General features: G+C 40.2%; 1 protein-coding gene across 5 annotated transcripts in view; it reads right to left on the minus strand.

Moving 5' to 3' along the window:
* prkcaa (protein kinase C, alpha, a) overlaps positions 1–24,959 on the minus strand; it is a 137,756-nt gene that overhangs the window by 80,942 nt on the left and 31,855 nt on the right. For all 5 annotated transcript variants that reach the window (XM_070917077.1, XM_070917069.1, XM_070917052.1 and 2 more), the window contains exon 3: positions 2,685–2,767. In XM_070917077.1, the coding sequence (XP_070773178.1) occupies positions 2,685–2,767 (83 nt within the window). The remainder of the gene's footprint in view (positions 1–2,684; positions 2,768–24,959) is intronic.

Below are 24,959 nucleotides of genomic sequence, written 5' to 3' on the forward strand. Positions count from 1 at the left end.
TTGACAAGGCGTTCACATGCTCCTAATAAATCTGCTGCTAATAAATCAGAAGCAGTAGATAACTAGTTGTATTAACATAATTCTGCATACAATAATTTTACCGGTACCTTTTTTACCAGTTTACATAACAATTTCAACAATAATGTAAAATTTTTCATGAGAAGCAGTTATCAGTAATATCAGCAGCAAGCCTGTGGCAGACATCCACTGCAAATCCCTGTGAAACTGGGAGATGAATCAAGTGTTAGTTCTCTCCTCAAAAATGGCCCCCTCAAACTGAATCTCAAACAGCGACACTGAATGTGCTCTGTGGCAAAATACAAGACCGGCTGTACAGAGCAGTTCTCACGTGTGAGCATGTGCATATCTGCAGCCTACCCTGAGGCTGTTGCTGTGAGGAATAATGTATTCATGGTAATCTTGTGCCCTCAAACCAAGGCTAGCCGCTCATGACGAGTTTGCTACTGAAAAGATGCATCTTTGTGCACACTTTGTTTCTTCCAGTAGGGGAGTTATAAAACACAGACGTGAGTCATAAAATGCAGGTAGCCTAGATACTGCAGATCTTCAGGATATTTGTTGGCCATGGGAGTTATTGCCTTCCTGGATTGCACACCCGGGAGGCAGCAAGCCATGTAATGTGTGTGGTTGCCCCTGGCAACAGTATTGCTAAGTGCACAGAAATGTATATTAAAAGGGAGCATCAAATATTTTGATATGGCAAGAATAACATATTTAAAAGACAGATATTTGGTTCGTGGTGGCCATGTGGTGACATGAAGTGTGGTGATTTTAAAGTCATAAAACCATACAGAGGGCCTGCATGGACAAAAGGCTGAGAATAACTTAATACTCTGGTTCTCTACGTAAAGTCTGCTGTAGTTGGACTTGCTGTTAGTGTGTTAGATAAGTATACAGCATGTAACATATTATCCTTATATATAAGTGTGGCAATGACAAATAGCATTAAAGTAAAAAGCTTCATAAGATCTGCTTGACCACAGCAACACTAGCAAGTACACTAGCGATGGGTTATGAGAGTTCTGCACGGAAACAGATATTTGGCTGTTGATACAACATCAATAAAGAATATGACCTAAAGTCTTTAACTAAGAAACATTTTTAATGTATCAAACCAGAATGAAAGAGCAGCTTCTAGCAAATTAATTAACAAAGACGTATTGCGTTCTGTGTAATGCAAAAATGGGAAACTGGCGTCAGTGCAACACACACAGATGTCAAAGGTCATTAAAAGTCAACTGTCCTGCTAACAATGAACCTAATGTTCCTTCACTACTCTGAACCAAATCAAGAATCCCCCGGCTCAGACTATTTTCTGCTGTTACGGCTTCTGTGTTATCCGCGGTGCGCTCTATTCAAAGAGTCTGGGTTGATGATCTTGAATGACACACTGACATATCTCCAGTTACAGAGGCCAAGCTGTGCTGCTGTAACGCTGAGAGGCTACGCACGCCCGGCAGGCAAGCAGGCATGTAAATGTAGTTTCACACTTAGCAAGCAGGTAAACTGTGGCTGATGGCACATAGCTGGTACTAGCAGCAGATGAAGAGGCGAATGGGAGGCCTCACTGAACGTGTCATACAAGAGCTGATATTCATCAAGCAAATGATTTTGACGATCCAATGAAAGAAATCCTTTTTCATGCATGTAATGTTTGTAACAGAGAACAATATTATTGCTAAAGCCCAGCTTTTTTAGTGAAAGAGCTTTAGTGAGAGCTTCACTGACAAATTTCAATTCATTAAACCAATTCAAAATTTCCAGTTTTTCTTTTAACTGTTATCATGATCATAATTATATCATAATTCAGACAGTTGCAAGCAACCAGCTGTGAGTACCGTGAGTATCTCTTGGTCTTGCCAAGACAGATGAAGGTGTTGGTTTTGGCCACCACTCCTACATTTCCCATCTGTCTCTGGGCCAGAGCAGGTCATTGTTAATGGCACAGTAATCTGCCTGTCGACTTGTGTATGAACTCTGCTGCTGGATGAACTAGAAATAATATTTAGAGTTATACGATGAACTCCGTAACTCTTCTGCGGATGAAGGTCACTGTCAGTATGTATGTTTGAAGTCACAACCTGAAAAAATATTGACTTTGATCGCATTATTACAGGGAGAGAATAATCTAAAGTTTAGTTCTTCTTAAGGGGTTGGGGAATATTCAAATCACTTCTCTAAAGGTGGCGCGCAGTGACTCAACTGGAACATTAACAATGAATGAATTGAATTAGCCACCTGCTGCTGCTGTGATTCAATCATGAGTCGACTGAATTTAACATTTGAATAGATAATACCAGAGTAAAAGATCAGAACTCTTTTCTTGAGATCTATTGAAACAAAGATGCTGAGCTTGTATTACCAATGCAAATAATATATTTTTATTTTTTTTATGGGAGTCAATTTGCTGTGATCAATATTTAGCTTCCTCAACATCATAATAAAGAGAGCTGATTTTATCATTTTACTTGGAAAGTGATGCTTGTCAAAGTGTCATTTTTCTTCCGCCTACTCTGCTACAGTGCTTCATAATACAACAAGGATGTGTGTCAAAGAGAGCAAGTGTGCTCAGAAAACAGGTAGGCCTGCCAGTTTATTGACAGGAAAGGCACTTCCTCACCAAGAAACACGCAAGAGGCAGCAGCTGGGCTTTGGTTACTTACATCTGTGTCAGGCCCCTTATCTGCCCCTGGGCAGCAGAACGTGACAAGTTCATGGCACCTCTTGTGGACCACAAAACAGCAAACTGCAGAAAAGAGAGGAGAGTGTTAATAGATGAGGAGAGAGATTCAAAGAGAAAGAAATATACAGACAGATGGAGAAAGAGAGACAACAAAAAGGAGAGAAAGAGTGAGATGGTTAAAATACAATGTATCATTGTTGACTGATGTGTAAACAGACAGCAGAAAGACACAGAGATCTGATAACACTGAGAGGGACTGAAAAACCACTGATGTCTGGGCTAGGCTCCTTACCATGTGTCCAGATGGCCAGTACTGCCTGCAGGCTGACTGCTCTTATTGCACAGCACAGTGCCACCTCCTCACTGACATGACAGGAGCTAAAGCAGACACCACACACACATATACACACTCACACTTTTTGCATGCACATGAAGCACACCCAAATGCAGACAAACGTATCCACCTAGAACGCATCCCACACTTAGCATACAACTGCACCTACACACCATCAGAGCACACGGTGTCATTCTCATGGTCTCAGTGCCAGGTCACTGAGTGCACTGCAGCCTGCAGCCAAGCAAGCAGCCGACTCAAAGTGGAGGAAGGCGCCTGTTACTGGCTCTCAGAAACCGTCTTACACCAAGACAAGACAGGGTGAGGGGGATAATTGTGTGAGCTGGATGGTGCAAATAACAAAAACTACATATTCTCAGCCTCTGCAAGTCCACGTCACTTGTTCACCATGGAGGTGTCTGGATAAGTGTTATTTCTGCAGCTCTTTCTTTTTGATAGACAAGAGCGCCCTCCTTTTCCTCCTCAGACTTAATGTTTTCAAGGCCAACACTTGCGGCATGAGATGAAAGCATTTGAATAGGTGGGTTTCAATAGTCTTCACTTAGCACTGAGTAACCCTGAGTAGACTCCATTAGTGGTTTGTGTTGCATCAGTGTTGTGATGCATTTTCAGAGACCTTGCTTGATTTTAAGTTTTACAGTTTCACTACTGTGTCAGCAGTGGAAGAAAGTAATGTGTCTTTCACTCTTGTACACGCATCCACCTACAGATCGCCTCTCGTCTTTCCGCTGCATCCCTCTCAAACAGCTCCACCCAAAAAACACAAACAACTGAGGACTAAAGGTGAGCCGTGATGGCCACCGTGGCTGAGCAGACATAGCAAAGCTTCTCACAGAAACTATCATCAACAGAAAATACAAAAAAAGTCACATGAACCTCCCAAATAGACACTGATTGACAGGTGATGCGTAAAGACAAAGCATCATTGACCAATGAATATGTCACCAAAATCAAACACCATCTTGTGTTGTTTGTTTTTCACCATTTTCATCTGGACCACTCAAACTACTGGTACATTCATGCATTGTGTATGGCTACCAGTTAAATACCCGTTCATGTGTCATCGTTTAGTGTAAAAGTCTAAATGATGATTTAGACATGCAAACACAAACTGAGTAATGACAGTGCTGCTGTGAATGTGAACATGGTTATTATTTTTGACTTCTGATCACTGATGTTTTGGTATGAGTCAAACCCTGTACATCAATCCCCCATCTGTCCCATCACAGAGCTGCCTCCCCTGAAACCATGAATAAAGACAGATATTTATGAATGTCACATCCCATCAGCACGCATATATGTGTAATACTTACTGAGAACATATTTTGCATTTAAAACTGTTTTAGATTCTACTGAAATGTGGCTCATGAATCAGGTTTATATGACACGTTATTATATGTATCATAACTCAAAGGGAATCATTTCTGTCTTGTCAAAATGCGCATTATCGCCACAGATCAGTTGATTCTCTGCATATTCAATTCTGCTCATATGTCCGCATATGCATGAAAGTTTATGCATATTTTATACTGTATATTGTATTACATACTGTACCATTGGTCATCAGGTTCAAACTATGAAAAAATCATTCACAAGTAACGCTGAAACATTGTCTGTTCTTTTCATAACCGCTCTTCCTTAGTTCTTCCTCCTATGTCAAGGCAACTTTCTCTGGCTCCTGACCAGCAGCAACGTTTGTATCTCTAAAGTAGCTAATTGCTGTATTATTTCTGTTCTTCATTACGCACGCCATGTATGGACAAACTGCACTTCCGCTTGTTTGTTTGCTATACAGAAAGAAGTGTGTTGTTAGCATTCTGCATACTCACTCTATCATATCACTTTTCATTTCTCAATCAATATTTAAAGGCCCACAGTTGTAAGAAACATCAGTGTTCAGCAGGGAATAGGCATTGTCAAGCCCTGCTAGTAACAATACAATAAAAAATGTATTGAAATGTATTTACTGCAGTCTATTTTTGTTCAAAATACTGGAAATTAACTGAGTAATCATATATATCAGAACATGTAGATATAATGTCCTTTGCAGTGCATATAGTAGTTTTTCAGTAAAAGGTTGTTTGTTAAGTGGGTGGCAGACACTCAAGTTAAGCAGTGTCACACACAGTGCTTGGGTCAATACCAACAGCATCGTTCGGATTTCTGCTCCAGATACCAGTTACGTGGGTGAAATTCGCCTTCTCAAGTTCTTCAGAACATCAGCCTCAATAGTATCATAGCTGATTGCATGGTTAATATCTGATTAATATGGTTTGCAAGGGACATATCTGAACATTTTACGCTTTTTAAGAATTTGGCAGGACCAACCAAGCCCATGCCAGTTATCTACAGACCTTTTTTTCCCTTTGGAGCATGAATGCTCTTTATCTCCGACACCATGACTACAGTTGTAAATATTCACACAGAAGCTCCAGTTGGAGTGAAATATATCATAGTAGTAGTAGTTGTTGTTGAGATAATCGACTTTCCCAGCCCAGATTTCACAAGTAAATTACAGCAGCGATGTGGTCACAAGCCAGCTTCTCTACCCATACTAATATCAGTAATTAGGAAAAATAAGTAGGAGCTTTGACTCAACCTGTATTTCAGGCAAGAAACCACACAATATGATAAGTTCTAATCTTTACATACATAGTACTCAACAATGAGGAAAGAGTTAGGATTACCAACATGTTGGTATTCGCATGTAATGATGGCAAATCAATACAACCCCCACACACAGACATATCACACCACCACAACTCAACCACCCCACCTCCTAGGAGCTATCGGTCAGTGCAGTCAATAACCAACATGAAACCATGACCCATAACTCAAACCTCCACCAAACCACAAACCAGACAGGTCATAAATCTCTCTGATTCACTACCTCCATAATTCATCCGACAGTAAATAGCTGATAGTGGTGTGAGTAGCCAAATTCACACCAACACTTTGAAGAATAAAGACACACAGGGTTATACAGGATGTTCCAGCCAGCACCGCTTACGCCAAACTTTGTCTTGCTTCTGCTGAAGTTTGAGTTTCTGTATGGGTGTTTGTTTCCTTGTCTGTTCAGCCGTCGATGCTCATCAGCAGCAATCAATTATCTTTGAAACTATTCTACTGCTCTTCTACTGCTAGCACTTTCTTCACCACAGCACTTTCTTCTCCTGTGTAAGGCCTACCAGACATGTGTGTTCAAAAGAGCTTACACGAAAAATACTATATTGTAAATTTACTGTAGATTTTATTAACTGGATATGAGAGGGTCAACCCTTCACTATCAGCCAATTGTCTACTGAGGCTGACCAGGCCAGCCTCCAAGACAGTGGGAGGGGCGTCACATGCCTCTTTACACAAACCTGCTGCTCAAGCTAAACTGGTTAATCCAAACACCTAAATCAATGTTTTCTGGTTAGGATAACTATTTTCTGTAACATACACGCAATTGAAAAAGTATTTTCTCCAGAGATTTATGGAATTGGCCTTGCTTGTCCAGAGTATGTGAGAGACAAAGAGAGAGGAAAGAGGGAGAAGCTAGATATGTGAGGTGGAACGAGATAAAGAAGGCAGTCGGTAGAGGCTGATGAGGAAGGAGGTCGAAACTCGTCGACTGCAGTTCTCATTAGAGCTCGGCCACCTGTGATCAGTTGTCTCTGTGGTCTTGTTCTGGGGCAACACTTAGAGGTTTAACACATACATCACCTCTGACTCCATCTCTGTGGAACATCTCCATTAGGAGGCAGAGGCACCAAGCTGGCTTCATAGTAGCTGCTTTACTGTCAGGGAATAATGAACTCTATATTTCAACAGTGATGAGTGTTGATTAATATATCAATCAAGCATATTTATCTTAGAAAATCGTTAGGAAAGCTACTGAGCTATAAAGCTTGTAAAGTACCAAAATACTTCAGTCCTCCCAGATCAATTCTTCATATATGTTTACAATCTTAAATGTATAAATGTGTCATCCTGATTGTCCATTTTACTATGTTGGTCTATTCTGTACACACAACATCTATTGCATGTCTGTCCGTTCTGGGAGAGGGATCCCTCCTCTGTTGCTCTTCCTGAGGTTTCTTCCATTTGTTCTCTGTTAAAATGTTTTAAAAGGGTCTAAGGATAGAGGCTGTTGAATGCTGTACAGATTGTAAAGCCTCTTGAGACAAATTTGTGATTTGTGATATTGGGCTATATAAAAAGAATTGACTTGACTTGACTTTGACATCAGGGTCATGGTGGTCAGTTTCTATTAAAAGCTGTTGCTATTAAAAGCTGTTGGATTAAAACAGGGACTTTGGGGACTGACAGTTTAATATAAAGCAATTAAGGCTAACAGAGTCATGTAGGCGGCATTTTCTTAAATCCTGCAAGAAATGATATTTCAGAGATGTGAGGTGTTACCTCTGACAACAGTTTAGTCACCTTTGAGAAAGGAAACTACAATGTGGTGTTTCCAACAGGTTTGTTAGGGTAACTTGGGATATTTGTCTGCCTCTGACCTAATAATTTCCTTACTCTCTGGACAGAATTAATTATACAGCAAGTGAGAGTGTAATGAGGGTTTTCAAATCAATGCTTATTTCCCTCCAGCACGACAGACAGTAAAATCACTTTTCTTCCCAAAAGACAGCATAGCTCAGACCCACTATTACTCCCAAACTCGCAAATCAATTTCTTCCAGATTTTTTCCAGGTCACAAGTTCATAAGAGCAATTTCCTGAAGTCTTGAATACAGGCAGGAAATGAGAAAAAAAAAACAGGATGATTTAATTCAACAGTTCTTTGGTATGTAAATGGGATGTATTTCCAAGGCACCCCACTAAAACAAAGGTATTGTAGTGGAGAAAGCTTTTTGATCTAACTATCAAGAGTCCCTGCAGCCCACTGGTGCCCTTGACAAAAGCATCCCTTCTCAGACTGGGAAGCTTTCATTATCCCCTCTGGCTCTTTTCTCCACTTGAATGCCTGGACCATTTTCACCACTGTCACCAAACAATAACTCCATGGCTATGAAAAGGAGAATGAGAAAAACCATTACATAGGAACAATTAAGATCTGACAGGACAAAATGGTATATGGAAATGGCTTGGATAAAGGTTTTTAGTCACTGCTTGAGATGCTGTTGGTGCTCCAGTTGTCTGAGCAAAACACACATTACATGACAAACTGCAGGATTTAGTGAAGGGTACGCCTCCATACTATAAACATGAAGTTTTTGATTTAAAACCTGAACAAATCAACTTCCAGTAGTTGTTGAACAAGTGAACTGAGCACTCTCACAGGAATGGATAGTATTTACATGGGCATGATGGGCATAATAAGGTAGTCCAGCACACAAGCAGGGCCACTGGTTTGACAAGGTAACGTATTGAAATATTAGGCAAATTACTACTGAATGCAGGCTTACACAAGGGTTAATCCAAATTGTCTGCAACTCATATCCTTTTATCTCAAAAATAAATTCCAGTGTTTCAGTGTTTCTGCCAGCCATTTTTTACTATTGTAAGCATGGAACTGCATAAATCATGTCTTCACCACTGAGCATACTGTAGATGTGATAGATGGGAAACTCTGAAAAGAGAAGTCTGAAAAGACCTTAACATGACTGTTATAAATGGTATTTAGCCATGCTAGTGGCATGGCTGTATGCATGGCAATGGTGGTCTGTCGATCACTCCACCACTTTGGTCCAGACTGAATATCTCAAATACTCTAAGTACTAACCCTAACCCTTAAATGGGTTGCCATGTAAATTGGTACAGACATTCATGTTCCCTAGAGGGCGAAGTCTACTGACTTAAGTCATCACCTTACTTTACCCCCATGACTTATCACCATGAGTTTGGCATTTTTGGTTTTAAGTGAAATATCTCAACAACTATTGGACGGAATGCCATGACATTTAGGTGTCTACTAAATGTCATAGCAATCCATCCAATAGCATGATTAATGCTGTTAAATGTTAGCATTTAGCTCACAGCAAAGCTGTGCCTACACAACAGCCTCACAAAGCTGCTAGCATGGCTGTAGACTACTAGTTGTATTAACAAAAGGTAATAAAGTATAAGTATACTTTCAAACTGACACATCTGTGTAACACTAAACTCCACTACCATCTCCAAGACTACCGGCAAACACAGTTCCACACTGAAGACAAAACTCAGTGTAACAAAATCATGAATGAAATCAACAACTAACTCTAAAAGTAGCAGTGCTACTCATGCCATCACCTGTAGCGGTTATGGCTTCAGCAGCATTTGCAGGGATGATGACAGAGTGATGTTAAAGGACAACAACCCTGAAGTGGGTGCATCACCATCCACACCATCCATAAAGCTTTTGCACATGATGACTGTATTCACCATCATCATAACTTCAAGGTCTGGATATTAAAACTGACAACATTGTACATCACTGTGACATGAGCCATAGCCAATTCATAATAGGACGGTCATTGATCAGCTGAAGTAACACCATGGCAGAAAATGAAAAATAAATAGGGACATTATTGTGCTTTTTGATTTATCCCTGCTTAGACTTGTCTCTAACATCCCCACTTTTTTAGTAAAAAGGGCTACTGTGGACAAGTGCCAGCTATTGTGGACATTGATTAAACTCCCTGTCAAAGTCTTGTTAATGGCATCCATGTAATACTAAATAACAGTGATTACTGAATAAGTCAATAAACCTTGTACTTTAGGAGCCTGCATTAAGCTTTTAATTGTCATGCAAATAAGTCCATTAAGTAGAGCAACTTGGTTTTCTCTAAAACTCTGTGATGACTAAATTCACTTTAAATCAAGCTACTTGGCAGCAGTTTTCTCCTAAATAATTACAGTATAATGTCAATGCCGTTTCAAGACTACAGAAGGTAGAAGAGGCCAAGAGTGTGACTTTATTTATGTTTTGTTTATGTTGTGCTATGCTGTTGTTTACCACTGTGTTAGCTGCAGACATGAGGACTGCAATAAACTTCAAAATAATGGTCTCACACTCAGATTCCATGCAGTATAATTTGATACCTACACCAACATGTCGCCTGATAATGTCAGCTTGTCCTACGAAATGTTAGTTTTGGTATTACATTACAGTATACAGCATGAAATGACATCACAGCCATCGCTGGAGTAAAGCAGAGCCATTATTGAACATTTTGAACATCCTGAAATCATCTGCTATATTTAATCAGATATCAGATACCATACCATACATTTCTAAACACTTTCCCTTCACAGAAATCGCAAGTACAGCAAAATTGAAAAATTGACCATTAGTTCTTTGAAGCAACAATGTCTTAGTTATTCAAGTTAAGGCACAGGCTTTGCTGTGGACCGTTTTAATTCAAAGTGAAAACTCTATTTGTATAACTAGATACTAAGAAAACATAATGAGTTTTGAGGTCTGATTATCATGTTCTCAACATTATTCGTAATTAGATACTGGCTGTTTGTTCAGTAGCAACTTGCACATCAGGTTGTACAGCTAAATTACACATAGACAGGTTCTTCCCCTTTCGTCATTGTTTACAATCCTGTCATACTGTAAATACTTTAAAACTGACACAAGTCTGATTGAAAACTACTGCTGGGAAAAAAACTGCAACATACAAAAGCTTTAAGTTACAAGAAACCTTGCTATTTAATGCTGACACAAGAAAAGAGTGATACAGAACAGTGAAAGTAAATTGAAAATCACGGCGTATAAGTTTCAATGCTACTGTAAATAGCAATAGCAGTGAAATATACCTAAACCTGCGGTAAAGTTCAGTTATTTAAGAAAAGCTTTGTGACTCAAAGCTTTCAAGAACCCCTGGACTGTTCAGGAAGAAGTTGGGAGACTTCAGCCAAGTCTTAAGATTATATTAAGCTTCTTGAGAGAATCCAGTTCAGGGGCTGGATGCTCCAAATTCCACCTTTTTAGACACATGATGTCATAAAGGCACTTTGCTACTGATAAACTGCAAATCCTTCACATCACTCGGTATCCCTCAATCCCTTGTGCACTGGGTCAATTGCTTATTGAAGCAATCAGCAAACTTGTAGTGTCAGGAGACACCAGATGACCTTGTCATGTTCATCAAATATCTGTATTCAGGTCAGGTGGTTATTTATCACTGGTAATCTGATACATGCACTGGACAGATGAAAAAGGGTGTAAATAATAGAAATCAGCCATAAACTCCCCTTGTTTGTTCTTGTTACCAGGCTGTAAATCACAAGGCACCCTTAACCCAGTACACTGTTTGCCAGTCATGCATCATGTGTTGAAGTTAAACACCACAACTGCAAACTGACGTATCATCGAACCTGCCCCAGTTTCCCAGTGATATTTACACTTTACACTCCACTGTTTAAGAGCAATGTCCTTGTCATAAACTTTGAAAGTTGAAGGGGTCCGCCCTAATGCGCCATTAGCTCTGTTCTCTGTGAGACTGGACTGTCTTTTCTGGAAAAGGTGAGGGTTCGGCCTGGACTTGGATTCTTCCAAAGGACCAACACTCAAGGGCCATGTTCTCTAAAGTATGCAGTCCCTGACAACAACTTGTGCATGAATTAGTATACATCACACATATGCAGTATACCGTACCAGGCACACACCTGCACGTACTGCAAAAAGAAAGAAAAGAGAGAAGAGATTGTCTTCTGCTAATGAAGCAGAACAGTTACAGGTAAGGGCAGAGCATAACAGTCTACCACAATGCTTTTGTATTGCACCTTAAGTGCTCGCCTTGAAGTACTAAATGTTAAGAGAGGCACGGGCATACTGGGACAAAGGAAGGGCAGTTTCCAAGGAAACAAGCCATAATGAGGTTATTGTAAGAAATTCAGGAACCTATCTTACTGAAGAACTGAAGCCTTGGGCACGTAATGAATGGAGCCACTCTCATTGGTCTGAGAAAGACAGGCAACATTAAGTATTCTCCTGTTCTACACAATCACTGTTGTAAAAAAAAAACATAATAGCACCACAAAACATTGATAATTTCTGAACATGAACTTCTCGCTTCCAAAGATTGAGAAAATGAACAAAAAGCTCAGAGCTGCTGCACTCACCAACTTTGCAGACACATAACAAAACATACACTGAATCAGGCCATTTAACCAAGTAATGATCCTGGCTTTAATGACATAAGTCAGATGGTTTACAATTAGCATTATCTGCACATTAATGATCGTTCTTTCGTCTGCTTTATTACAAATAGCAGATACTGAAAATGAGGCAGTGAAAATGCACAGGGAAAAAAATCAAATTCATAGATATATATATTCTCCAGATTCGGAAGAAATATCATTCAAAGAATCCACCTTAGCAAGTCATTTAGTCTTATGGACATGTCTTACAATGCCCTGGGAGAATTTACAATCACATTCTGGTTCATACCTATCAGCTATTCAGTGAAATTGGGGTTAAGTTGCATTCAGCAATCACGGTATTCATATTGATTGCACATGAAACACAGATCAATTTGAACACCCCAACACAGTCATTCAGGTTCAGGTTGGTCTTTGGACACCATTACAGATATACTTTGCCACATTTATTAAATATTCCCATTGAACAGTTATATGAGAATTCTGGCACAGCATTTGAATGTCTTTGCTGTGAGGGCTGAGGCTGATCTCCTTTCCTTTAACTGCACTATTCAATTTCCAGACAGACATTTATGTAACCAAGGTTAATTTGCTACGGACACAAAAGCAACTCAGGTCCCTTTCAAGTATATCTGTATAAACACTGTATATGTATCTTACAACACTGACGCAGCTTGTGGGCTGAAACCTTGGCCAGATTGAATTAAAGTGTTTTGGAATTTTTTTTTTTCCATGCATGCACCGCAAGTTATCATTAAGACTGAGGTCTAACTATACATCAACTCCCCATGCTCTTTTTGAGCATTTATAAACAAGATCCAATTAAAATCAAGCTCATCACATTTAAATCCTTGCACAAAGTTTTTGAGATCCTGAATAAATGTTTCCACTGGGCATCGGCCCACTGCGGGATAAGATTTTAAACCCCGATCCAGTCCAGATGCTTTTAGAAAGCAATTATATTGGTCAGGTTCTGTATTCAAACTGGCAATTACGTTCCATCTGTTATCAAAAGCTCCTGAGCATAGCGAAGACTATGGGGATTTAAAAGGCTTAATCAATCTTCAGTTCAAGAAACAGCTGATTGTATAAGTGATGTCTATAAAGAAAATGCATAGGCGTTTCCTTCACTGGTAATTGGCACGTAGTGAGAAGGAGTCTGCACACATAATAGCCACTTGTGGGGGAGGGCGGTCAAGAGGCATGGCATGTAATGGAAGGGATTGCTGTCTGCACAAATTACACAATGGGCACTCGAGGGGGAACCCTTGCAGGTATAACAATTAGAATCAGCCGTAATAGCAGAGTATGACAGGTAGGACAGAAACAGCATGGCAGAGAGTCAGAGGTACAGCAGTTGTAAGGGGCTGCTCTGAGGTGAATGGGGCCCTGCGCACATAAATCATCTTATTTTCCATTCAAGCTGTGACCCAGAATGACAAAGGCTGTGGAAATAATGGTGGTAAGATAGCGTCCCAAAAAGGTCAACAGCTAGCATTTGTGAGCATGTCATTCATCATTTATGATGGTACTGAATGAAGAAAATCAATTTAAAAAAATGTTTTCAGAATGCTGGTTATATACACAGAGAGAGACATACAATACAACTAGTGCTGTTAATGATTAATCTGTTAATAAATGAATCAATTAAGAATTTATTAACTAACCATGCCCAAATCTGGTACAACACTCTTTTGTGCAATATTTGTTCCCGGTACATTTGTTCAATCAGTATTGATGTTTTCCGATATAGTTGAACTAATGGTGCCAAGTGTTGCAATATTAACGCTTGAAAAATGTTTAGGAAATATCATATATTTTATATGTTTGAATGATTAATTGATTATTGATCATTAATGCAGTCAATGATCATTTAGGAAACTGCTCAATATTAGAATAGAAAGAATACAATCACAGCAGGAAATTACTAGGCAGGTTTTTTATCCATTATCCATCCTGTTGATTGAACTAAGTGATCCTTACCGAGCACACAGATGAGTTTGGATGCAGTGGGATGTTCATTCATCTAATGAAACTGGTTTTGCATGCTGCATGGCCTTTGAATCGTTTGATTGTGTGTGTGTGTGTGTGTGTGTGTGTCAGTCTGAGTGAAAAACATACTTTGGATTCTCTTCAAGATGCTGCTGATCTCTGCAAACCGGCCCCTGATAAATGCCTGACTGACTCCTTTGAGGTAAAGAAAGCCTTTTCACACATGGCTGACTTGTTTTGAAGAGCCGGGGTGCTTTGGGATTTAAAATAAATGATTCAATAGCCCCTAAACGGCTTTGAATCAAATCAACGGATAATGATGATCTTCTTGGACAGCACAAGTATAACAACCAGTGCACAAATATACAGAACTTGCAAGCGTGTAGATACATAGAAATCTATATGCAATTTTCCTTTCCTCTAAGACACGACTACAACTTTTAAAAGGTAGAAGTAAACTATGGCCTCTAAAATGAAGAGTGAAAAAATGAGCGGGAGGACTTAAACTATTGCAAACAAAAGTGGACGAGAATTAGGCTGCACACCCACGGTAACATCTTACTGAGGGAATAACATGCATGTTCACGGTCGCAGCCTCTATAGCTTTTCTTCTCTGGCATTAAAGGCAAATGGCTCACGTGTCCTCAAAACAACCCCATTGGCTGGTCCAGGTGAACTACCATCACCATCATCTTTCTTCAGTTCTGGCTCTGTTTGTGTGTGATGCTTGGTCAAGTGTTTCATTTACATCTAAACAGAGAGAGACAGGTCAAACAAGTCTGAGCACTGATGGATACAAGGATGAGCATTCACTCTAGATACTCACCTACTACACGTGAGACTGTAAGACTAACAGCATGTACGATCGATACTACGATGGACAAATTGATTCTTTTGCTCACCAAGTAAGGTCTCAGCAGTCAATAAATGCCATGGTCTTGACATTTGAAACAAAACAATGCATACATTTCCATCTAACAGTAACTCGGGATGATTTTAAAGCAGATTATAAACCCTTGTGGATCATCCCAACCAGCAGAGCTGTGAGGAACAAAGTAGGAAACTCCCGCTTAGCAGATAGTACAGATGCTGTCAAGACAGCATTTGAAACCGACACAAGCCCACTGGGTGTGAACATTTGTTCTCCCACGAGGACAGCTCTGTGAGCCAGAGACAAAAGACTCAACACTTTCAGTCAAGCACATCAGTGGATTAACCTGACCTGGCTTTGTGCCAGCTCTCACACTGGGTCTCCTCAACCATTTCGGCTTCTGTGGCTATGGACATTGTGTACAGTGAACATCCCTGAGGACACTGTGTAATGCCACAACTCAAAATAGAATATATTGAAAAACAGCCCTGGGCGCCAAAAAGTACTGAAATGTTGGCTGGAACACCATCAATATTAATTAATAATTCACTGAGACTTAAAAAGCAACATCCTTTGACAAAATTAAATAACTTGTGAGCAAAAAACAATTAGGAACCTTGGTAGAACATGTAATCTGAGAACTGTTAGACTGTAGTTATAATGTATTAGCTATTAGCATGATTGGCTTATTTGGTTATGCAAGTTACAGCAGATTTTCTCAAACCAACAGCTGTTTCTAAGTCTATAGGGAAGAGGGGTCGTGCTGGGAAGCTCCAGCATATCCAACATTTCAGGGACGGCTGCATAACAGCACCGCATTCTGAGGCTGTCACAACATCTCACCTGTTATGACTAGCTGTCAGGTTGGAGGGAGATGGCCTGCCTGGCTTTGACAAAGCAAGACAATAGTGGACCAGGGCCACTTCACCAGCAGAAGTATCCAATTGTAAAGCCAAAGCGAAGGTAAGGAATGTGACCATAACAGTGGTATTTTTACAGGCTGGAACAAAATTACTATGTATTTGCAGATCAGTCGTGAAGTTAGCATCTTTGTGATCCAGTTTGTATCTGCACCTTTATGGTGGACGGCTGAGAAGAGCCTGGGGTGCCAGTGCGAGAGACGGTGCTGACCAGCCGCATGATTAGGAGTGGTTTCAATCCCAAATATAGCAAGAGCCGGAGAACAAGGTAAGGTAGACCTCCAGGCTACTTTATAGTGTTGCATTGAGCTTCCTGGTCTAAAAAGACAGTGTTGTATGTCCATGAGCAGCAATACCAGGGTTGTTCTGGGTTGCCATGACAGAGCTATCTTTCCATATGGAAGACATTGTTCCAGTCTATGTTAAGGTATAAAAAGACTTTCTAACAATCTGATAAATGGAGCAATACATCTGAATGGGTTGCCCACATAAACTGTATATGGGAAGCACTGATGTCTCGGCGTATCATTAGTTGGGCAGTGAATGAGTGAATGAATATCATACCTAATAAATATAATGCATCAGTATATCATGCTGCACCAAGTAATCCACACAACCAGCATTTCTAATATAAGAGTGACAAAGTGAAACGGTAGGTGCAGCAGTCTGTCACTTACAACCACTTTACCAACAGGGATTAATATATCATGTAGGTCTATTTTTCCACTGTGCCCTTTTCTGGCAAAAAACAACATTAACATGTTAACTACGTAACATTACTTCTTCATTGTTTTCATTTGATCTTTAGAAAAGTGCCTAATAGATCCAGATAATAACTCTTGGCCTTTCTTCCTTCATTCATTCAGGATAAGATAACTTACTGCATGCCAGGGAAACTGCTGAACTCCTGACTCACTCTATCAGAGGTTGACTTCACCTTGATCCTGAGCGCTACACTGTTCCACACGAACCATGACGATACGGGCCTCTTAGCAATGACCTCACACGTTTACACACATGCGCACAAACACACACACTAATCCTTTATGACTGTTTATGCAACAAGACCAGCCAGTCAGTGCCTGCTCGGAAAAGCAAATCCCTCACTTTTAAACTTATTTTCATGGCATCACACAAGCCTTGTTACCTGTCACTGTGTTGATAAAGTTCAAATGACTCGTATTTCTCCACCTAACTAAAGGCCCGTAGCAGATGAAAGAATGTATTTTTAAACACAAGCTGCTGCAGTGTTTCTCCAGAGGAGGATCTCATACCAACCTTGTAGCCCTCCGCCCAGCAGGCTCAGAGGGCTGGGCCCAGCTTCCTGTTTCAAGCTCCAGGCTAGCACGAGGGGAGACACAGCTGGCTTTTGTTTGGACAGTTTTTCCACAGCATACACGCAGGGTCTTACATTTGCCAAGCATACAGATCTTTTTGTTTTGTTACTGATCATTTGGTATTTGGATAGACTGAGAATACGGGTAAACATTTAAAATGAAATGACACTATTGATCTCTGAAAGGAGATCTTGGCACTGGTCTGAGAGTTGAGTCCACTGCACTACTCATTCCTGGCTGCCACCCATTGTGAGATGAGGATGATGTAATGCTGTAATATCCTGCATACTAACATTGTCTAATTTGTATAGCAGCTAACACAGCTGGCAAAGGACTAGTCAGACACTGCAGATACAAAGTCTCAAGGTCCATACTGTACCTGGTGTTTACTAACATGGCAGATATGAAGCTTATTTAGGAGACAGAACATGACATGACATTTAAAACCCATTACTCACATTTTATAGAGCACACTAACTTGCAGATACATTGTACATGTGTTCATTTTGACCATATCATCACATTCTAGTATGTTACACAATAGCAATCTAAATATTTTATCTTCAGAGTTGTTGAGGTTCCCTTGCAAAACTGTGGTGGGATGATTCATAACTATGAATTAGCACAGACTTAATAAACTCTGTACAAACTCTGCACAGAGGATTCAACAATCATTGGTAGCCAATTAAAATAACAAAGAAACATATGTAGATGTGTGTACAATGTTTTGCATAAATTGAAAAACTAACCCTAACCCTTTGCCACACCAACATGTAGCTGTTAATTACATTGGAATTAACAGGTAGTTGGTCCTCTATAACTAAATCACAAAATATTGCTGACAGAATAGCATATAAGTACATACTGTATTCGGTCTATAATCACCAAACCTGCAAGCAAGCTTACCCTAGCTGAGATTTGAAGTAACTGATAGGGTAGAGTCTTAATGGGATTTCAAAAAGGCAGGGCTAATCCAAAGCACAGCCGTTAAACTCTCTGCAGGGCAAGGAAAACAGACCCCAGGGAGGGGGCCAGAACTGACGTTTCCATTTGCAGTAAAACAATGTGTTTATTGACCAAAAGCCATTTTGATGGTAGTTTTTTGAGAAAAATATAGCTTTGAGAGTGTAAAAAGGGACAAATTGTTTAGCAAAACCATCTTCTACATACAGATTACAATATGATCATTTAGGAAAGCTAAAGCTAACTGTTGAGATTTACAAGCAAATAATTAGTACAGTAGCTGAAATGAAAGCCTGTAGACTTCAGCATGCATAACATCTATCACATAATCCACATAATCTGCTCGCGTGCTTTTGTTTACACCAGGAAAATTTGGGAAGGGCATTCTCCACAAGGGCATGAGCTGGAATACTGTCAACAAGGCTGTCATGTGAGCTGATATATGAATCTTGGCTTACAGCTTCCTTGATTTCAAACCAATCAAGTTTACAAAAATGAACTAGAAAGATTAATATACTGTTTCAAGATTTTTTGGAAAGTCATTTGTGTTGTGCATGACAATAAATGGTTTTAGAGAGGGCTCAACATTTTTATAACCATTTTCTTTGCGCACTCTGACTGGCTTTCAAGCACCTCTCAAACCAGGTCCTAGAAGAAGCTTTTGTCAAATCAAAGAAGAGCCAACTTGACATTTTTAAGGAACAAAAACAGCCCCCCCTGCAACACAAAGCATATATGTGAAGACAGCATGTCACTGTATTTTTATTTTATATTTTATTTCATTTTATTTTATCCATTGACAAATGTGAACACTTCCCTCGTCTTGATGATAATTCAACGTCGTGCACTGACATTTAAAGCCTTCCATAACAGGTGATACCTTAACACAGTGACACTGTGGCCAAGAAGACACATCTGTGTGGCAAAGAAAGACTGTCTTCAGGTTGCACTGAAGGTGGCATTATAAAATTCATTTTTCTAAACCATGCAAGGATTTTACCATAAAGGCCAAAACTGAGACGTCAATACCACATCGACCGGTGAGAAAGCCTCCTACAGCTCACATTTAACTTGCTGTAGTGGAGGACAAGGACACAATTTTTAATGGTGTTTCATTTTGACCCAGGATATTTTCAGGGGGTACTGACTGTGATTTCATTTCATTGTGTTGTGTGTGTTACGTTTATTAGGCTAGAGGCACAAAGTAAGTGCTATAGGCCTACACTGCTGGGGGACTTCCCATGATGCACTGAGCTTTCCTCCTCTTCCTCTTCATCTTTGCACATTCATCACAGTCCAATGCATGTTACTAACTTTATTTCTTCCCCGGAGTTTCTTTGTGCTTTGTCGACTCGTAGGTCGCTGTGGATCGTGGTCCTGGTACGCCTGGGTGCTGCTGCCACCATGGGCCTGCCTGACTCTCATCACTACAGTTATTATGTTTAGTCGTAGTTCTGTCACTATTAAAGCTGCTATTATTAATCTCAGCTAATATTACAGCTATTTCTACTGTTAGTGCTGCCATACATCTTTGCCTACCTATCTGTCTGTCTGTCTGTCTGTCTATCTGTGTCTCTATGTCTCTCTGTCTCTATGTCTCTCTGTCTCTCTCTCTCTCTCTCTCTCTCTCTCCCTAAAACCCAACTGGTCAAAGCAGATGACCGCCCACCTAGAGTCTGGTTCTGCTCGAGGTTTCTGCCTCTTAAAAGGAAGTTTTTCCTTGCCACTGTCGCCAAAGTGCTTGCTCATGGTGGGAACTGTTGGGTCTCTGTAATAACATTATAAAGAGTCGGTCTAGACCTGCTCTATTTTGTAAAGTGTCATGAGATGACTTTGTTGTGATTTGGCGCTATATAAATAAAATTGAATTGAATTGAACTGAATTGAATTGAATAGTCTACTTCTGATCATGCCATTAAATTCCTGCAAGAGCACTTACATTCCAACATCCATCATATATCATACACTATACATTATTTATACCACATTTGTCTCTTATTATCATACTATACTGCATTCCCTTCTCTAAAACCCTAGAAGAGTTTCTGTATTTGAGTGCAGGGTAGTAATGCTGGAATGGGCTTGTCTTGTGCTTTTTTATTTGTTCTTAGCAGTCTGTTTTCATTTAGAATCACACTCCTCTGAGGTACCATGTTCACTTTTGGCGCTGAGTTATTGCTGATAAAGTGCTGGGGCGGGAGAGATATAAGCAACAGGATGTCAGCTAGGGCATTCTCATTCATCTGCCCATCTAATTAGTCAGCGTTGTGTCTGCTTTGTGCAATTACAGCTTAGGAACAGTTTCAGCGGCAGCCAGTTCTCAAGTATCAGCAAGTTAATCAGGGGGTCGAGGCTATGGTGCTGCAGGAACAGGCAAACACCAGCCAACTTTTGGATAAATGACAAGGTTTAATATGGGGGAGGACGAAGGAGAGAGAGAAATGAGAGTGAGATGATGAGGGTGTAGACAGAAAGACAGACAGAGAAATGGCTGATCTCAAAAGCACAAAACACTTACAGTACACTTCATCCTCTAGACAGTGTCTTGAGGCTGAAATAGGACCCACAACCTGCAATTGTGAGGTCAGACAATAAGAACTCAGGGGCAGACAGTCTAAAAGTACCTCATCAACTCTCACAGCTCCCCAATTACATTTGACGGGAAGAGGTTGAAATTAGGGAGACCACCCTTTTAAAACACTGACACAAGAAGGCTGGATGTGTTAATTGATCTATTGTGCAGAGGAGCAAAATCAACTGGATTCACTAAAGAATATACAACAGTGGTGTCAGAGCTACAGCCTTTCTCTGCTCGAAAAGTAACAATGGAACAGCACACACCACAACCGAGGTCTAACCAGTAGACAGAAATGTCTAGTCAGAAATATATGGATTAGATGTAGAGGGAAGTGTACAGTATCTGCGTGTGTGCAAGGAAAGAGAAGGTGTCTTTAGTGTGATGGAAATTAATGTAAGAAAAGGAGATTACAAAGAAATATTTTACTAGGAAAAACCCAGTGTTTTCACATTAAACTGTCACAACAGTGTAAAAAGAATTACCTTAATTAGCAGAGCACAGCAAGACTATCAAGAACTGCAGTACGAGCAAAAAGGTTCCCCTTACTGTGCCTTGGCCTCCAGATACAGCATGCAATGAATAACCGCTGCGACTCTTGATTTTAATGTACCTAAAAAATCGACTGTGTGCCCCTGAAACACACATGTACATCACTCACTTCCTGTTGCTGCATCCTAATGGAAAATAACCCCACCATTGATTTAATGGCACAAATTTGACGCGATTGTACCCTGAGACGTGAAGTTAGGAGCGAGCACTGAGGTGTCTGCCCTCGCTTGCGTCTTCTCTCTATCTTCTCAGGCAGCACTGCCGGTGCTTCGTACACAGTAGATCTTTTCCAGCTGAGTTATAGCTCCAGATGGAGCCAAACACATCGATCTCTGATAATGTCCCTGCAGTTCCTGGTATTGCTCTAGGATACAAATTGTACTCGACGACAGAACAGGCTAATAAATAGAAAACACTGTGACACCATTTCAGAGAAAAATTGTTTTTTATTGGCAGTACTCTGGGATTTCATTACTTCCAACGCCCCCAGAATGCCTGCAAACGCTTCATTTCTGTCAGCTGAGGCCAGGACGCAGAATAACTCACAGGCGTGAAAGCATAGCCTATGGATTTGGAACCAATGACGGCAAATTTACAGTACCACTATTTAAAATAGGAAGTAGATATAAAAGGAGCTTTATTCCATGGTGAAAACTCCTCATGTGAATCTGTAATATTGAAGCCAGATTGCTACTCTCTTCATCTCCTTGACTCACTCTATTGACCCTGCTGCAATAGAGGTTTTCTCAGCACACACAGCCATCTCTCTACACTACGTCTTTCTCCAGAGTGCACGGTATATGAGGATTCCTTAGGAGTGTAGAGGGGTGTGTCTCTCTGTTTCTGCCTGTATGCACACAGTAAGAGTTTACCCAGGGCGTGTAACCCCCACTACCCTGAGAGACGAGGCATTCCCACCCATGAGAATAGTGAGCCAGACAACAGCACTATACAAAGACTAGTGTTGGTCATGAGAAGAGTAACATCTTTCTTCTGGTGTATTTCTGAACTCGTGAACTTTTCTTAGTGGTCATGGTCTTAATGTGCAGTTGTAATATTTTGAGACCATGCCAGAGTGGAAGCAGTGTCGCATACACAGAAAGAAACATGCGTGCACACACTTAACACCCCTCTACAAAGAGAGCACATACACTGGTTCACAATGGTTTAAACCTCTCCATCCTCCCAGGGGGGCTAGCATTGCAGATGCTATAAATAATCAGAGGAGATTACTAGGTGTGGTGGCAGACAGCCTAATGCATGTCACAACCTTTATCAAACAGTGTGTAAACACTGCAGTAGATGTGCATTAAGCTACAGCTGCGAGGTTGAAAAGAGTAAAAGAGTTTCAGGCCCATGTGAGGTTACAGTGGACCCTTCACAAAATGAGGAACGGATTCACTTTATTAAAAATTAATCCACAACATATTATCCCAGGTACAGAATGTGAAATAATGACTGTTCTAATCATAGACTTCATTCTCACCAATAATATCTCCACATAATAATTAAACTCTTATAAAAATCTTTCCATTTTGGGAGTTACTGAGACAAAATCTTAACAGTATATCCTGAGTGACTGAGACAGCATATAGTTCCACATTTGGTCTTATTCATCATGTGTTCATGTGCCATCATCTGATTGTGACTTGACAAACACAAAAAGTGACTTTGTTAGACATTCACCAGATGTCGAGTGCAGATCACTGTGTGCTCAATACCTGATATGAGCCAAAAATAAGACTAGATATAGCAGAGACATGTATTTATCATGTGAAAATAATGGGGTGAATTTATTCAAAGCAGAGGTGGCCTGATGTCTGCCTTTATCTTTAAATAACAGGATCCAGCATTCAGGTGTCACTTAACATCACACTCAGAGAGCAGAACACACACATAGACGTACACACGAGTGAGAGTGTGTGTCTTTCTCCAAAAAGTGTGCCCTGAAGGCACCAAAAGTTGTCACTTTATGCAACAGCTTGCTGTAAATTGAGGAAAGACAAGCCTTACTAAACACGTTCCATTAAAATAAACTGTGTTACTTAACTTACATGTTTCCAATAGTACTTGACATCTTGTGATTAACAGTCACACTATATCACATATATACATATATATATAAGAGAAAATCATTTTTTCTGATAAAACTGTACTATAACCTCAAACACAGTGAATCAGTGAGGTTGGTATACTAAACTGCAGGTAACTATAGCAACAGTACTTCCTAATACGTCACAGTTAAAGTAGTGGTTTGAAATACTGGGAAATACATAAATCTCTCTCAAGTCTGTATGGTAAATATGAAGCTACAGCCAGCAGCCGGTTGGCTTAGCTTAGCACAAAGACTGATAACAGGGGGAAACAGCTTGCCTGGCTCGGTCCAAAGTTAAAAAATCAGCCTACCAGCAGCTCTAAATCTCATTATTTATGATATATCAATCAATATATCTTGTTTGTTTAATCTGCACAAAAACAGAGGTATAAAAACGCCCAGGTGCCAAGTTATGTGCGGTTATGTGCTGGGCTATTTCTTGGCCGGGTGCAGTAACTTCCTGGAGTCTCCCATGCAACCAGCGGAGACTCCAGAAGAGAAGATGTATCTTTACAGAAGCCTACAGTTTAAGTCACAGGTTAAATTGACTACAGACAAACTTTAACAAAGAGATAAGAAACTTTTTTCAACTGTGGCAAGTGGCCATCGTATAACTTCAGTAATCCACTCTGAGGTGTTCTGATATAGAAAATAACAGACTTTTCATATAGTCATATATTATGACTTGCATAATGTAAAGCATGTATGGAGTCATAAATGCATTCTTAAGGTATATCTTTTTGAAACGTTTGTGTAGTAACTGTATATACATACATTTGTGCCCGAGCCTGCATTATATATACACCCGGGCAAAAAAAAAAAAAATAAATATTACCCCCTTGCCATGATGTGGCCATTGTGAGGAGCACTGACAAAAATATGATCTCATACCACAGCATTTCTCCTCATTACTACTACTACTACTACTACAGGTAACATGCTGCATCTTTTTATTGCATTAATATTGTATAAAAGCACATAATCTGTAATCAGGCATGATCTACCATGAGCAATGTTTTCATAGTCATCCACAGTGTAAATGTCAGTAATGTGATGTTATCATAAAATGTAGAGAAACGTCAACAAGTGGTGACACTAGACAAGACTCCTGGATGTCAAGTCAACCGAGTCATTTCAGTTTGAGAAGACGAACACAGAGCAGGTTACGTTATGTTCTGCCAGACTGTCATCCAAGAACATTCCTCCTCGTTTATTATGAGCCTCTTTGAACTGCACAAGCATTTGAGGATAAAAAAGAGAAAAAGATTAAAGGAGCAGAGAGATGGATCCCTGACCTGGAACAGACAAGGTGAGCAAGGAATAAAAGGAGGCATGAATGCAAGTTAAAAGCAGAATGAGCAGGATTTGTCAGTTGCGGTTTGTAAACACAACATTCACAGTTGGCCCCTCCCCCCCGGCTCAACGACACGCCCCCCTGACCACAGTTGCCAGAACACAGAATACAGCTGACATTAGCTAACATGACTGTGGACGGTG

Source organism: Enoplosus armatus, chromosome 2 (assembly GCF_043641665.1).
Source record: "Enoplosus armatus isolate fEnoArm2 chromosome 2, fEnoArm2.hap1, whole genome shotgun sequence".
Classification (NCBI taxonomy): Eukaryota; Metazoa; Chordata; class Actinopteri; order Centrarchiformes; family Enoplosidae; genus Enoplosus; species Enoplosus armatus.